Source organism: Anser anser (assembly GCF_964211835.1).
Source record: "Anser anser genome assembly, chromosome: 19".
In the NCBI taxonomy this organism is placed as follows: Eukaryota; Metazoa; Chordata; class Aves; order Anseriformes; family Anatidae; genus Anser; species Anser anser.
Genome location: NC_139740.1, coordinates 6,513,081 through 6,530,220, shown reverse-complemented (window position 1 = coordinate 6,530,220; position 17,140 = coordinate 6,513,081). Strand labels below are relative to the sequence as shown.

Sequence of the window (17,140 nt, the reverse complement as noted above, 5' to 3'; positions counted from 1 at the left end):
ACATGCACATGGGGAGAAAACAATGTACCTTGCAGACAGCTCAAGAATCGTTCCCAGCTTTCATATACTATAAGGGTAAAAGGGTAAGACTCCTCTGTGGCTTCTGCCACCCCCCAACCCAATTGTCACAGGATGCAAGCATAAAAAACAGCAAGACCCCTCTTCAGGAATAAGAAAACTTACAGCTGCAGCATGCTCACACTCCTATTTCACAGCTCCTGTCACCTATCAGCCCTCCTGGACCTCCAGGGCTTCAGCAGCTTCCCACAACCACCCCCAAGCCTGGAACAGCTCAACCACACCACGTACTACTTCTTCATGGTTCAGCCCCTAATTACAGCTGGAGCAGATACACTACAGCCACCTCTCACCACAGCTGACGGGCATCAGCCACTCACTTAAACACAGCCAATTTGCATTAACAGCCTCCGTTGGGATTTATTTTCCAGGATCACAGATGCAAAATCTGCAGAAAATGTTTCTGAGAAGGATGTGTAGAGGCATGGAAGCAATGAGATTTACAAGATTTATGATCACAGAAAGCAGACAAAGAGCTGTAAAGCAGGCAGCCTGGAACGGGGAGAACTCCGGGCACAACATGTCCTAGAAGGAAAGAGTATTTTCTGTACAGTGCAAAAATTATTATAATTTTTCTTCCTGTTCATTGTTCCTTTTCTTTCTAAGCTGCCCCCTCCCTGGTAACTCTGGTTATGTATTAACAGTTGCTGATGTCAAAGAGCACTCTCTGCTACATTTAGCAGCTCCTTTACCCCTCCAAAAAGGACCTGGGATCATGTCACAGAATAGATTTTACACAACTGCAACGTAGCAATAATTAAGAATTTATTATATACTTTTACGATAAATCACAAGATTAGATTATATGTTTTTTAACAGCACTTAATCAGCATTTAAGTATTAGTCAATTAACACAATGATTTTAAAGAGTTTATCACAATACAAACAGCGACTTAATTGCAGAAAGGCAAGGTTCACCCAAGACTTACTGCGGGCTATGGGGGGTGGTTCTAAATTCAGTTGGGCACTTCTAAGATCCCCTTGAAAGTGAGTTTCTCACCCCTCTCCTTGTTGGGATCTGCAGATGACTTGTTCCTCAAGGAGTCAGCCACAAGAGACGCTTCCTTCCAGGGGTGCCCTCAGAGGTGTCCCAGCCCAGGGGGGCATCGGGGGCGCAGCCCTCTCCTGTCACCCAGAGAGCTCAAAGAGTTCTTGCTTGGGATTGCTATTTGTAGGATCATGACATAATTTACTTTGTTCAGCAGTTTTTCAGGATTCAGGTCCCTTTCACTTTGTGTTTCAGCTTGTGCAATCCCCCTCCCCTTAGCACTTAATTTGTGCTTTTGCCAACTAGTTACATCACACATTTATGGCTGGGGGGGTCTGATTGTCCCATGCCTGCACCAATAACAGGGGAGCGATGCAGTGTCAGGCTGCACCACACTCTGTAAAGACCAGAGGAAAGAGTCTGTGACAGATTTTCCTTGAATTATAGACAACAGAGGGATGATGCCGTGCCATTTTGTTAGATAAAGTGATTGACTCATAGTCAAACTCAGATCCTTTATCATTTTCCTGGACTTCAGTGTGATTCATCACTTTCCCATGAGGGACTTCATGGCATTGAGCATCTGCCTGACGCTCCATTATTAACGAGCTGTCCAGTTCAAGGAACGATCACATCGAGGCATGCTGTGGCTCGTAAGCCTGAGCAAGACTTATGGCAACCACAGACACAGAGCGCACCCACCACAGGCCAGCAGCCCAGACCTGGCATTTCTAAATGAACTTGTAAGAGCAACATCCCCAGCCACACATAGTGCATCGCATGCTGTGCTGTTTAAAACACAGATTTCTTTCTACACAGTGAGCTAAAGGCCAGACAATCAATGAAGCAAAATAAATGCACCTATGACCTCCCTTCCCGTCTGAGCTTATTTCAGGGATGCCAGATTTCAGGATGCGGTCACCAAAAAGCCATAAAGAAACCTGAGGATGAAAGAGCTTCAGCATTAACTGTGGCATGCAACTTCTTGCTTAAAACTCTCCGTAGCTCTCTGTGTACTAAATGACTAGAAAGTGCCTAATGTGACACCGACTTTCCAAAAAGGTCTCAGTGGAGATAAGGGAAAATACAGAGCAGTAAGTAGGATGAATTAGGAGAAACTGGATTAAAAAGTAGAGTGAACAGGCACACGGATAAACATAAGATATTGGGGAAGAGCATTTCACAAGAGAATCTCTGCCTCAAATGGGAGCTCTCTGAAGGAGTCTGTGAAGAAGCAGAAAAGGGAAATATAGTTATGGTTGGATTAACAAATTTTACAAAATTTAACAAAAATTAACAAATTTAACAAAAGCTTTCAACCAGGTCCTTCAACAACTAGTCTTTCATGAGACAAGATCAAAGGTTGTCATGCAAGTAATTGGTTAAGATAAGAAACAAAATGCAGAAGTAAAGGAGTAAATAGTCTGTTTTCAGAGTGGGCAGAGTCACCGTGGCGTCCAGCCATCCTGTCCCTACGTGAACAATCTGGAAAAAGGAACGAAGAGGAAAACAACGAAGTTTGTTGATGTTGCAAAGTGATTCTGGATAGTAAAGATGAAGTCCAATTAAAAAATAAAGTTAGTTGCTTCTTGATCCCAACAATACCTTAAATTCACAGCTAGGTCTGAGTAACAGGGCTCCACCAACAAATGCTCCTCTGCTTACAGAGACCAGGATGGCCCCGTGATGCTCAAGGCAGGCCCCAAAAGGAGCTGGTGGAGCTGCACAGGGAGCCTCCTTTCAGAAACCATAAATAACCGGCCAGGCATTCCAGACGGAGCAAACAAAGCGTAAAACCGGGCGAATTTCAGTATTTCAACAAACAGTTCGGAAAGGTTTACCTTTCATGAAAATCTTACAAACTGGGGGAAAATTTTAGCTTGAAACTCAATCAACTCAAAGTAAACATTGCCCACGCCAGTACAGGATATCTTGTTTAGAAAAGAGAAGCCAGCCTGGTGATGGTCATGCGGAAGAAGCAAGACCCTAAAACGAAGGACCAGGTTCAGCCAAGGAGGGTGTGAATTGCTCAGGTGAGACGCAAACGACATTAGTTTCTTCCTATCACCTAGACATGGGCTTTAGTTCCCTAAAAACGTTACCCTTATATAATTCATAGCGATGTAATTAATTTGAGGCAATTAAAGCAGTCAAACGAGTCCCTGCACTGCATGCTCTGGGCACGGCAGAGCCAGCTGCAAGGAGCAGCTCATGAGAAGGGCTAGCAGTGGAAGATAAATGAATTTGAAAGGGAACTGCTTCCCACCTCTGGCAGAAGCTCCCATCTGGCACAGGTAGCAAAGATCCCCCTCCCTTCTGCTCCAGCGAAACGCTGTCAGTTCCCATTGAATTGTGCACACGACTGAGAAATTCAGGGCAATGCTGTGCTGCAAGGAGGTACGGCCAGATGTTGCGGCGGCACAATGTCCTGGATCAACACCTGGGCAATGTCCCGAGAGGACTGGGACTCAGCACAGGTCACCGAAAGCCTCTTTGCAAAACGTTTTGGGACACCTAATTGCACCGAGTCACGCACTACTAATGCAGGCTGGAAAAAGTAGCTGAAAGCCACTAAGACCCTTGAATATTTTGCTTGGAGTTAATGTTGGGGGTGTGTAAAGGCTCACAACATCACTGGGCTGTGCACCAACCACTTATATTCATCATCCTGCACAACAGGTTCCCAATTTCTCTCATTTGTGCAGGACACAAATGACTTGCAAAATGGAAACCACTTAAACGCATCCTGCCAGCCCCAGCCCCAAAAGCCCATCTGTATTCCTGACTGTCAGTGTGCTGGCACAAAGAACAATTATATTCAAAATAGGGCATGAAAACAGTGCTGGCAACCCGGGAAGAGCTAAATTTTGGGTTAACAAGAAACCGCGGGGCTTTGGGAGCTGGGCAGGGAATGGGGACCCAGGAAGGCACCATGCTGCAGCCTGCAGCGCCCGGAGCCCTGAAGGTGCGCGGGGAGCCCGGCTGCAGCCCCGAGCACACATGTTGGAGGCGATCTTCCCTCCTGCTCACACACGGAGCAGCCTTCACAGTGAAACAGGAGCGGCTTTGAGCACAGCTGCAGTGAATACACATGTGAAATGAAGCACTTCCCTCTGTTCGTACAAGCCAGGACGCTGCAGAGCGAGGCAGGATCCAAAACCTGAGGATAACACAGGAGACAGCACAGGTGCAGCTGTAGCAGCCGCCCTCAGTGCTGAAACCTCAATCATGGCCAAAAATCGCATCCTACATCACCTTGAAGGGAACCGAGAGGTGATGTGATCCGGGTTTTCTGTTTTATGTATTTTTTCAGTTTTTATTTTTTACTGAGGCAGGTGTTTGCATACTCTGGCATTTACAGTCTAAGAAGCAAGGGACGCTGCTCCCTTTGACTCATCAATAAAACAGCTGTGACTTTGACACCGCTTCAAAAACCCGAGAAAACAACCCCCTTCAGCCACACACAGCCCCGAACGGCAGCGGCACATTCTGGAGGCGGGTCCCCAGCCCATGGGGAACGCTCTGTCTTGAACATAAAGATTTTACAATGCCTCCAAATGTGCATTAAAAGGACAATTAAAACGTTCTGAAGCCACAAGTGCATTTTACGACAGAGCTTTGCGGTGACTTTTACACAGCAGCTTCACAGTGCCTGCTGCCAGAAGCTTTCCCATGATATGGAGCAGCTGGGCTCAACTCCTCCTGGGAAATCAGCAGAGAGAAAATAAAGGATGGGCAGTGGGGCCATCCGGGAAGGACGCTGTGCCTTCACACAGAGGTGAGGTGAGGTGAGATCAGTGAAGGAGCACTGAGGAGGAGGAGGACAACCTCGTCGCGCTGGCGGGTGCTGTCTGAGCAGCTCAGCGTGGCTGGGGCAGGATGCGCCCAGCACAGGCAGCATCTCCCTGGGCACGAGCTGCCACTGCTGTGCTGCACCACAATGGTGCAAATACTCGATAAATCGAGTTACACATGACCGATGGGTCCCACAGGGGCAGAAGGCATTACTCGGGCTGCAACCAGGCAGAATTTCCCTCACAGACCTCCACCTCAGCTCCAGATCAGTGCTGGGGGCTGACCTCAGCTAGCCCGTCCTCATGCCCATCCTCAGGCCCCACCACACTGGGTTTGCTGCATTAATCGAAGTGTTACTTGGGAACAAATCGAGGCACAGAGTAGCATTTTGAAACAATAAATACACACTCTGATTGTGAAATCAGGCACCTGCTCGACGTTCCTTCTGCTTTCTGCTGGGGAATTAAGCCCCTTTGTCACCATTAGAGCATTTCCAAGAGAATTTCCCTCTGGAATAACATGCCAATGACTAAATGAATGCTGCATCCTTCTTACTAGAAAAACAACAAAGGAATGAACGCTGAGGCCCTTGTGGCCTCTGTGGCCAGCAGCCACAGCCATCCCAGCCCTGCTGGGTCCACCTCTGCCACCCAGACCCCGTCCTGGGGACACACCGGTCCCCACAGTGAGGGACTGACTCACTGGCATAGGGACACACATGCTGCCTGCTCCTCATCACAGGGCGCAATCTGCAGAGGGCAAACCTCTCTGTCTAAAACTGGCACGAGCTTTGGGGTCTTTGAACTAACACCTGCCACTTCTGGCACTGCTTTTAGCTCAGGGTCTTCCTCGTTCCAGCAGCCTACCATCGCTCCCACCCGCCTTGGCAATGACCTCTCAGGGGCACGAGAGGCCTGGAGCTCACCATACCTGGGCAGGTGCTGCACTGCTGGATTTCAATGAAAAGCGAGCCTTTATCAAATCATCTTGTCGGTGAGAAGCCCAGCCTGTCCTGCAGCCCTCTTGAACCACAGGGCTGTCCCCAGCAGCACCACCATGACCTTCAGCAGGGAACATCTCCATCTACCGCTTCATGGGGTGGCCTTTACCGCCTGCCACCGTCCCCAGTCCTTCGGGCCCTGCTCCCACGTGTGCAGCACAGCAAATGCCACCGCAGCAGCACACACTCCGTGCAATGACATTTGCTATTTTTACATGCTGCCAGACCACCCTTCGTGCTGCACCTTGCGTGTCTTGTGAGAGGTTTTTGAAAGCTCCAGCAGAAATGTTTGCTGCCAGCCACAGGCATTCAGAGCTGAGAAAACACCCAGGATCAGCAGCAGGAACTTCTGCTGGAAATGGTGGGAGCCTGACTTTTCCCACAAGCTTTCTTGCTTCACAAAGATTTTTCAAAATCCTCTAATTCCTAGCCACGAGGAGGAACCAGACTGAGAAATGTGGAATACTCCCCCAGGATGGAACAGAGTGCTGGAGGGAAGGATGGGATGGTTGAGGACACTGAGCCAAACTGCAAAGCATTGGAGCAGTCAGCACAGCCACGCAGACGTGAACTGGGAGGTGCTGTGCAAGATACGGGTAACAATGGGGAGAAACGTTTGTCTTTAGCATAGGTTTTATCCCATGGAAGGGGCTTGGCTGAGCTTAGCTGAACTCCCCGAGGCTTTTCTGATGATGCTTTGGAAGACTTCCAGAAGTCTAGTGCAGTTTTTGGTTTGTTTGTTTGTTAATCCTGAGTGCATTCAAATAAAGAGAATAAAGGCACTGTGTCCTCCTATTCCAGTTACTCTCAAAATACCTTTAATATGATGACCAGGTTATAATTGGTGCAAAGGGAAATGTGAAATATTGCTGAGGACAAAGCCCCTTTGTGCTGCAGAGATTCTACCCCGAGACCTCCTCTGTCCACCTGCACCTGCCTGCCCCGAGCACCCGCACCTCTGTGGCTCTTGATTTAAAGTTTTTCATGAGGCAGTTGGGCAAATGACACAACAACCACACCGTGTAGTGCAGAAGGCTGTCACCAAAGCCACCAGCTTATATTTGCTGTAGCAGCACTCAGCTATAAGCACTGCCAAAATAGCTATAACACTGCCAAAACAGCTTTAGCACTGCTAAAACCTCTCCCAAAAGTGGCTGAGGCTCAGATCAGCCTACAACTTAGCACAGGCTGGCACAGACAGGATCCATCCCTCCCACTGCAGACATCAGCACCCAGCCAGGGACATGCTTGACTGAGACAAGCGCACCAGCAGCCGTATTAATTACTGATGTGAGATATAAAACCCACTTACAGCTGATCACAATTACCTCTACCGGTATGAAATATATGCAACCTTAACTCCATCCTTGGTATGTCCTGGGTACTTTGTCGTTTTCACAGATCTCAGGTCTGGGACACAGGCGGTTACGTGATGGTTTCTAAGGGTGACAGAGGACCAAAGAGCTTGGAAAAAAACAAAAGGCAGAAGAAGTGAGTAACAACGTGTGCACGTAACAGTAATCACTTAGAGAGGAAAGCCTCAAAAACCTGTGCTCCAGCAAGGTGCTGCTGGTACGCTGATGAAAATCACAGGACTTGGGCTAGATCTAATCATTGATCCTGTCCCCATGGGCTACACTTGCAAATACACCAAGAGAGAAATGGATTGGGCAAAGCAGACTTGTCAAGTTTAAATGTATTGCAAATCAATGTATTTAAGTTCTTGTCTGCATTTGTAAGGAGGTCCTTTGGTATTACCATAAGCACATTAGAAATTTGTAAACTGCGCAAGTGTTAGGTGCAAACCACCAAGCAACGTGGCCACTGCTCTGCCTCCCCACTGGCAGGAAGGTTTTCGCCCAGCCGTGCCGTTTGGTCAAGCCCCCAGCACACGCCGCAGCCTCCCAGAAATGCAGCAACCTGAGCCTCGAGAGGAACACCAGGGCTGCGGGGACCAGCCATGACCACATCAACCTGGAAGAGTTCACCCCAGCACAGCCCAAATGGATTCAGGGCAGCTTCCAGCATCCTACAGCAATCTTCGGACCTCACAGGAGTCCTAAATCTATGCCATCTCTGGGAGCTTGATGAGATCCCGGTAACAGCGAGGTGAAATTCAGGAGACAGAGGAGCAACGGTTCGTTAGAGATACAGCAGCAGTCCCAAGAGGAAAGGCAGAGGAGCTCTGGCCCCATCCCTGCAGGACCAGCTTGCACAAAGATCCAGGGATGGGGTTCATGCAGCTTTTACCTACAAATCCCAGGGAGTCAGAGCTTGAGCTCTCTGCCCTTTCCCTACCCAAATTCCAGGGCACCAGCACAGAACACCTCATATTCTTCCCTGCCCTGGGCAGTGGCACTGTTTGGGCCAAAACCAGCACAGATGAGGTAGCTAACAGCCTGGCATGGCACCTCTCAGTCCCCTTCCAGCACCACCCCTTGGATTGTCTGTGCAATTCACCTCCATGCAGCGGAAAAGCTGTCAGCAGCACAGAAATCCTGGGCTGGCAGAGCTCAGCAAGAGATGAATGCCCTCCCCAAGCAGAGCATCTGTAAACCTGGTGTCCATGTAAGGGATCCTGGATGAGGGAAAACAAGCTGGTTATTGCAGCCCCCAGAGTCTCACTTTCATACAGACTAGCCAAGAACAAAGCAATACTGCCTCGGAAAGGACAACGGAAGTTTCTTGTTTGGGGAAGAAAAAAAAAAATGAAAAAAAAACAGGAAGAAAGGAGACAAAAATGCCAAAAAGTTCAGTGATGTCTCCAAATGCGTTGGCTAACTTTGGGTGGCTCTTTCACTGGCGGGGACAGATAGCAGGAAGAATGAGAAAAGCAGTTGGGAATTAGGACATCGCATTTACATGTGCCAAGACCATTAAGAGCCGGAACGGGGATTTAAGTGCGGGATTTAAAGAGGTGACCCGGGGAGCACCGTGTCCTGCAGGAGTCACCACCTCGGCAGTGTTCTGCCTCGGGAGCTGCTCCCAGCTGTCAGCGTGGTGCTCACGGTGGTGGTCCTGGGCTCAGCACTTGTCACCCTGGTGCTGTCACACAAGGTATAACATGGGAAGAGCCTGCCCTCAACCGTCCCGCTGTGACCCTAGCGAAGGAAGACAAGTCATGTGAAGCCCTCCCAAGACCTCGGTTTAATCCACATCAGCATGCACGATGCTGCAAATGCTTAGTCTTCTTTGGGCTGCCCCAAAGTCAGGGCAGTTTCTCTGAAGCTAAAGCGAATTTCTGTGTGACCGCAATAACATCTGTAGCAGAGACAAGGCACACACGGCGCCCTGACTGCTGCGGGCATTAATGGAGGTCATGTGTGGAGATGAGTAAGCCAAGTCAGGCAAATGAGAATCCCATCTTATCCAAGCTTGCATGTGTTTCTAGACCTGGCCCAGACCAAGAATGCAGACACATTTATGAGATTTGTTTCTTTTATCAATTTTTGGCTGCGTTTGTACAAGCTCTTCCCTGCACGGGGGAGCAGGGCTTACATTTTGAAAAATGTGATTTGTAGGCAAGCTGTCCTGCAGGAATCCTTCAGCGTGCAGCACAAGGGAGCCCACGGCTGCTGGCGAGGCTGATCTCAAAGCTGCCCCAGCAAAAGCAGAACAAAATTGTCCAGGGGCCCTGCGCAGACCGGGGAAGGCAGGTTCAGGGCAGGTTAGGTGCACAGCCCAGCTCGGGGCGCACAAGAGGTTTGTCTGGTTCAGTGAGGTTTGAACCAGTAACCAAGCACAATCAAACTCACATACCGTTGGCATAAGTTATGTTGAAGACGTAAACAGTCTTTTTTGTCCTGTGTTTGAAAGAATAACAACAGCTATTGCCTCTGCAGTCCCGTCAGAAGGCTCCTATGCAGAACTTGAACCCCGTGGCTGCAGATGCTGCCTGAATAATTAAACAGACCTAGTCCACATCTCAGAGGGCTCCTACCTTCATACGATACTTACTGCACAGTTCCTAGCCCTGTTACAAATCCTGCTGGCTGGGACTCCTGCCTATAGCTCTAAAAGCATCTGACAAATGTGAAAAACCCTGAAACTCAAGGCACCGGGAGACGAGTGAGTGCAATGATCTCTGTTTTACAGATGAGGAAAATAGGGGAAACAGGAGAAGAAGAACTACAATCACAAACAACCCTCTGAGCCAGGGCTGTGAACCTGACACCACAACATCGCTCTCAAACGTCTCTCCAGACACTTCCTCAAATGGCTCCAGCGGCCCACGGGAGCTTTCCAACCATTTGGGGGCTCAGCTTGCTCTGACAGCAGCCCCGGCAGCACTGACATTTCCTGATAAACCAGCACACTGGTATAATATTTTCCAGAAGGTTTGTACACCAAAAAGGAACTACCGGGTTAGGACCAACAGGTCCAAGGAAGCGATGGGTTGGCCAGAAGCTTTTCTCCCATCCCATTCCCCCTTCCTTTCCCTGGCACAGGTCAGTACAAACCCAACGGGCACCTCAGTGACAGAGGAGTGACAGCGTGACAGTTCCAGCATAGGTGCCCAGAGAGAGAGACGGTGATGGAAGCAGCATGCCCAAGCCATGCCCAGCAGGTCACCCACATCCCCATCACTCACTGCATGGGACCTGCTCCCAGAGGGCTGTCCCCAGCACAGGACAGAAGCAGAGCAGCCCGTGGGGCTGAATTACTCAGCTGCAGGTAACTCGGGTGCCCTTACTCAGTGCATCTGTCACCAGAGGGACCGGGACAAAAGCCATGTGGGGACACATTCTTTGGGTTACATGAAGACTGGCAAGGTGATTCCAGGATACCAGCAGGTTGCCCCTGCTTTGTACAGGAAGAAGAATGTGCCACGTGAATTACCTTCACACTTTGCCAAAGATTTGCCAAGAGAGAGAGACAAAGCATAGAGTTAGAACAAATCTTTGGAGCAAAACACCGTTACACCGGGGTGCTTTGGCTGGGGTTTTAGGGCTCAACCAGCCCTTCTAAAAGCTACTAACGTGAAATGTATTTTCATTGCAAACTCAAGCCTCCCCATGAGGATTTGCTCCTAACCCAAGTCCTCCCCAGATGCAAAAGCCCAGGTCTCAGAGAAGCCCTGCTTTGAGCACCAGCTGCCCAGCAGAGATGGCTGCAGCTGGTGCCCAAGACCCTTCCCAGGTGCCACCACTGTCCCCCAGGCAGCCCGAGCACCATTCAGAGGGTGAGCACTCTCCAAAACTGGGCTTATGCTGCAGGAAGCCAAGACCTTGGAGATGAGAGGAGATGCATTTGAAAGCTCCCAGAAGGCAGAGTGTAAAAGGCCAAGAACAGAGATGACACAATACCCAGAAAAAGAGTTTGAGGAGGAAACAGCTCCCGGTTTGTCAGGTCAACGCAGGAGGGACCAAGTGCAGAGCCAGAGACAGCTGCTGCCTCCCTGGAGCCCCATGCCAGGAATTGGCACCTCCTTTCAGTGGCCACCTGAATAAAAACTGGTGAAACTACAGTGGGTATCTCCCACACACCCACATCCAGCTGCAGCCACCCCGGGAGAGGTGGATGCTCCTCACCTCCCATACATCAGAAGCAATTCCCCTGTTGCACAGAGCTAGAGCAAGGAACAGGGAGGAAAAGCAACCCCACGGTGTACAGGTCACCAACCCAATATTCAGCTGCTAACAAAATAATCTCAAGTTCGCTTCAGCATTTCTCAGCACCAGCCCCTTCCTCACAGTGAGGCTTTCGAGGAGCTTGGGTGATCTTGCTCCGTCTTCACCTCGTTGAGAACCACGGGGGAAAAGCAAGCAGCCGAACCCCAAACAACCCGGACAGCGTTTTGTTATTGCCAGCCTGAAATATCTCAGATGCTGTCGTGCATGATACCACCACACAGATTCGTTTGTGAATACGCTGTCCAACCCAAATAAACTTTGACTTCGTTTTGGAATTGATCTCCGAATGGAGGAGCTTGCCATTTCCGTGGGCAGCCGACCCTCCCGCAGGAATTTAACCCTCCCCAACCCGGCCACTGTGCCCAGACACAACGGTTTTGCTCAGGCAACACAAGATGCTTGTGCCCTTCTGTGTGACATAAGGAGGGGCAGGACAGCTCTTCATATCGCCAGTCCTGAGATGAACACAGCACCGACACCTCGCAGCCCCAGCTGGCTCACAGCCAGGCGGGGAGAGCGCGCTCAGCCAGCCCCAGCTATCCAAATGCTGCTGCTTTAAAAAGGCTCTTTGCCGGCTGCAGTCAAAGCCACGCTATGCCTAACGTCACCGAGTAACAGAAATAGCAAGCGTGAGTGAAGGGAGGAGAATGAGAGTATTAAGAGCGCACAGATTTCAAACATACTTGGAGAGGTAGCACGCTCCCTTCCTGTCGCTGCCTTTCCAGATGCGACGGAGCACGGGGAGCTGGCGTTGTCTTCCCATGAAGGAGGATTCTCTTTTTTTATTCTTTCCTTTTTTTTTTTTTTTTAAGTTTCAGCTTTAAAACTGCCAGCTGCATTTTTATTCCGTTTCTTGTAGGAAACTTCACCTGCTGGATTTAAAAGCAAGGTTTGAGCAGGAGGAATTCCTTTATGTTCGTTGCTACCGGAACGTGCACGGTGCCCCTCGGTGCTGATAACGTAGAAGAAAAGGCAGGAATGGCTGAGAAAATTGCTTAGACCGTAAGATGCTTTGAATGGCTGCTTGGAATAGCAGGCTCTTTATTGTGTGTGTCTGCATGTGTTTGTGTGTATGCATGCATGTTTGAGTGCAGCAATGCCAATAAATTTAAAGTGATGCAAGGCTTCCCCAATCTGTACAATTTTCATCCTCTAGGAACGAGGACCTGCCTAGCTGCGAGCTCTGCCTGCAGATAGCTGGAGTGTTTGAATTGAATTAGCGCTGTAGTGATTTTATGAATGAAGCAAAACGCAGGTTCGGTGCAGGAGCAGAGCAGGCTGCTGCGGTGCGGGAGCTCTCTCTAGCAGGAGCTGTCACACAGGGACTCGCGCTGATGAGCACAGGCACGACACAGACCTGCTACAAGTGCCCAGAGCACAAAGTAAGGCAGCTGCAAGGAGCCAGCACCTGGGCCACGGAAACATGCTCCTGAAAACAAGCTAGCATAAATCCAACCGAGCCCAAGAGCTGCGTGTCACCGGAGCTGGGCTTAGCTGGAGCATCCCGTGCAGAGCGCTTCCCTTCCAACCAAGCCTGCTGGTGACCGTGTGGCAGAGGAGCAGGCAGAGCCTCCGTGCATCTGCGTCTCCTCCACGCATCGATGCTTGTGCTGCCAGCACAGCTTGTACGGTAGCATGGACGAGGCAGACGATGAGGGAGCCAGCCGGTGCGTGGATGGGCTGGCTGCACGTGCCCAAAGCCAAGCAGGAGGGATCGCACAGCACGGCGGGGAGAAGGCAGATTTGCGTTTGCAGGGTCCAGAAAAGCTGAGTGAAGCTGATGGAGATCAGCTGAGAGAAGCAACCTCCCAAAGAACTGACCACTGCCAGACCACGCTTCACCTCTCCTGCTCGGCTGTCTGTACCCGAGGGACATGGGGGGAGGAGAAGGGCTCCGTGTAGTGTTTCTGCCTTTTTTGCACCCCTATCCCAACTGTTAAGGAAGGAGAAATCTGTCTGTGCTAGGTTACCCTCTTTTCTGCAGACTTTCTGCATGAGATCTCCACAGCACCCGTCACCTGGTAATGGGAAGAAGAGAAAATGGGGGCAAGTCATCAAGAAGATGAACATTGCCCGTCCTCTAGTGCGACAGTGGCCATCAGCAGTTTCTGACCCAAGGACAGCTGGAGCAGGACACGGTGCTGCCATCCTGCCAAGCAAGCAAGCGGGATGAAGAGGGCAATGGAGTCACTGGGTGTGGAGGCAAAAGGACACCAAATTTACTGGGAAAAGCTGCAAAACTTCACAAATTCCCATGATAAAACCAACCCAACCTGCCCCATGGAAGAGGCAGTGTGATGTCTTTGCCTGCGGAGCCCTGCAAGGACAAGGCAGTCCAGCACCTGCTCTCGCAGCGTTTTCTAAATGAATAGACAACCTGAGCTGCGTAAAATATGTACTGCAAACATTTCTGTGTGCAGTGACCTTTACATTGGTACAGGCTTCTTGTTATGCCTTAAAATCCTGGTGTTTTACGTACTTTTTCGTGTGTTTTTCTGAAGCAGGTTCGATATCCCTTTGCCTACACCCCAAGCCAGCACAAATTCAAAGCAACAGTCATGATTTATACAGCACTGGGCTTAAGCTAACCAAAAGCTCACGTGTACAAAGAGCGACTACCTGCCTAAAGCGCTGCAGAGCAATCTCACAGCCCGCTGCATAAGACACATTCGCAGACAGGACTGTCTGAAATAGATATCTCAGCATGGGCACACAAACATCTGTGGGCTCACACTTGACAGAGCACATGAAAAGAACCGTGTTTACACATACCTAGAGCTCACAGCGCAACCTACAGCTTGTGCTACGTACAGAAAATGCCTTTTTTGTCTATCACTTGACAATTGGGAACTGCAGGTCACAATATAGCAGGAGCTTCTCATTCAAGGAAAGCTGTTCAGGGAAAGCACTGCAGAAATGCTGGACTTTGTCATCTATTCCCTGTGATACATTCCCTTGAGCTGCAAATGGTAAATACAAAGTTTGTTTTCCCTTTTGGGTCTTGGATTCCTTCATGTTAAGAGCTTAGCAAAGAGCTTATCAGCAAATGCACTATGAAATTAGGAAGGATACTTTTCTTTCCCAACCCCAAACTAACTTTAAAGATTGCAGCAAGTGGTTCCAAATATCTGCACGATCTCTCATCTCTTTTCCATGCACACTAAAAGACGTCATTCCTCAGAGCTGTGCTCTCGTAATGACCGCGTAAGCGGCCTCAATGCAGACCTTTGGTACATGCAGGCAGTAAAGATGTAATCAGGGACAAGTAGCTTCTCAACAATAGGTTTTGTTGCTTTGGCAGGTTCTAATCTGTTGGTTTTTGATGTCTTTCCTCTAGTGGAGGATGCAGATCTTCCTCGGATGAGACCCCACTAAGCAATGGTTCACCATCTCCCAGCAGTCGCGTTTCTCAGAACAGGAACAACAGCTCTCCAAAAACCTGTGGCATGAGCAAAGCCTCTGACATTCAAAGGCCAGGAGGATGTCCCTAACTGACGAGCTGGAGAGCCACTTCTCTGCAACCCCCTACATGGTGACGGACACCAGCGAGAGCAGCCTGTTCAGAATCAGACCCAATGCCTCCACGAACACCACCGGGGCCGGCATGGCAGCCGCCGGTTCCATGGAGGACATGATTGCCATCTGCACCATTGGGACCATCCTCTCCCTGATGTGCGTGATTGGGGTGACCGGCAACGTCTACACCTTGCTGGTGATGTGCCACTACCTGCGATCATCTGCCTCCATGTATATTTACATCATCAACCTCGCTCTGGCAGACCTCCTCTACCTTCTCACCATCCCCTTCATCGTTGGGACCTACTTCATCCAGAAATGGTACTTCGGGGACGTTGGCTGTCGCATCCTGTTCAGTCTGGACTTCCTCACCATGCACGCCAGCATCTTCACCCTTACAGTCATGAGCACAGAGCGCTACTTTGCTGTGCTGAAGCCCCTGGACACAGTGAAGAGGTCCAAGAGCTACCGAAAGGCCATTGCTGTTGTCATCTGGCTGGTATCGCTGCTGCTCACTCTCCCAATGCTCATCATGATCCAGTTGGTGCAAAGGGACAACAAAAGCATCTGCCTGCCCACCTGGAGCAAGCTGTCCTACAAAGTCTATCTCACCATCCTCTTTGGCACCAGCATCGTGGGCCCAGGGGTAATCATTGGCTACCTCTATATCCGACTAGCTAAGATTTACTGGGTGTCGCAAACAGCATCCTTCAAGCAGACCAAGCGGCTGCCGAACCAAAAGGTGCTCTATTTAATCTTCACAATCGTGCTGGTGTTCTGGGCTTGCTTCTTGCCTTTCTGGATATGGCAGCTCCTCTTCCAGTATTATGAATCCTTCCCTTTATCTCCCAAGGTGATGAAGAACATTAATTACCTGACAACCTGCCTGACCTACAGCAACAGCTGCATCAACCCCTTCCTCTACACCCTGCTCACCAAAAACTACCGGGAGTACCTGAAGAACAGACAGCGGACCCTCAGCAGCAGCAGTGGGTACTTCCAAAGAAGGAATCGGTTTCAGAGGATTTCGGGGAGATCCCTGTCCACAAGCAGCCAGCACTGCACAGAGACATACGTTCTTGCTCATGCTCCTTTGGGAAACAGCAGTGCCTGAAGGTAAAATGCATCTCGAAGAACAATCAATATTGACTTCAATGTTGCTTTGATTTAAAGTGTACATTGTAAAGGCAAAGCCTTAGCAGCTCCATAATGTGCACACATTTAGTCCAGAGGCTGTGCCGTTTGTCTGTTCTCATTTCCTCCAGCGCCACTGATTTGAAGCTCGCAAATAGCCTTTCGCTTTTCATCTTTATATTTTATAGTGTGTGTCTCCTCAAGTAGCTATCAATAATGAAAACCTATTATAGGGCCATGTTTTTTAATAGTATCAGCTGTCTCACAGAGTTTAAAATTATGTTATCCCGTGAATGGCTGTAGTTTGTTCTTTTTAAAGCAGTAATGCTAGATTAGTACTTGTATGAGAACTGAAAACAATGAAATAAAGACAAAGCGGCTGATGGTTGTGACATGCAATCCAGCTTGAATTTGGGGTAGAATTGGACAGCTTAGATGAGGAACGTCCAGGGGTTTTTGTCCTGGTTTTGGTTGCCTTCACATTTATTGTACACTCTCACGTATGCACTCGGCTTAATGCTCCACTCACACAGATGTCTGTAGCTGAGTAGCTGCTGCAGTATATTGTGACTCCTGTTAACGAGACAGGCTTCCTGTGACAGTGCCACATTCAGGGGACACTCAGCATCCCCTCATGCACTGACCCCCAAAACATGAGCACCAATGGGGGGAGCATCATCTGTCCCAGACAAACCTTTCCTTCGCCAGTGGAAAGCTTTCCAGTTTCCAGCTCCAGTTTCCTTTGCTTCACTATCTGCCCTCTTCCCTCCTCCCAGGAAGGATTGGGAACCTCCGCTTTTGTTGTTCCCAGGGCATCCATCAGCAAACACAGCCAGAGGGACCAGACCTCCATCCCCGAGTCCAGGGAGAAAGGACTAGAGGGAGAGGAGTGGGTGAGGAGACGTGAGCTCCAGTTGGCAGAGCTGTGCTAGCAGAAGTCTCTAATACACTCAATTATAAAAGCAAAAGTTCCCAATCACTGAGATCTCTTGTTCT

General features: G+C 49.5%; 2 protein-coding genes across 7 annotated transcripts in view; one reads left to right on the top strand and one right to left on the bottom strand.

Annotated features, from left to right (window-relative positions):
• LOC310884208 (uncharacterized protein) overlaps nucleotides 1–194 on the bottom strand; it is a 61,304-nt gene extending 61,110 nt beyond the window's left edge. The window contains exon 1 of the mRNA XM_083805666.1: nucleotides 184–194. The gene's annotated coding sequence lies outside the window, so the exon portion shown is untranslated. The remainder of the gene's footprint in view (nucleotides 1–183) is intronic.
• A 9,443-nt stretch (nucleotides 195–9,637) lies between these two features.
• On the top strand, nucleotides 9,638–16,536 carry LOC310884201 (urotensin-2 receptor-like). Of its 6 annotated transcripts, none has more exons than XM_083805654.1 (3): nucleotides 9,638–12,185; nucleotides 12,354–14,463; nucleotides 14,832–16,536. In XM_083805654.1, the coding sequence occupies exon 3, from the start codon at nucleotides 14,976–14,978 to the stop codon at nucleotides 16,122–16,124; it is 1,149 nt and encodes a 382-aa protein (XP_083661780.1). In that variant the 5' UTR covers nucleotides 9,638–12,185; nucleotides 12,354–14,463; nucleotides 14,832–14,975; the 3' UTR covers nucleotides 16,125–16,536. The 6 variants fall into 6 exon arrangements, with proteins under 6 accessions (XP_083661780.1, XP_083661779.1, XP_083661778.1 ...); XM_083805653.1 differs by having other exon boundaries at nucleotides 9,638–12,496; nucleotides 13,479–14,463; XM_083805652.1 differs by having other exon boundaries at nucleotides 9,638–12,496; nucleotides 12,651–14,463.
• The last annotated feature ends 604 nt before the right edge of the window (nucleotides 16,537–17,140 follow it).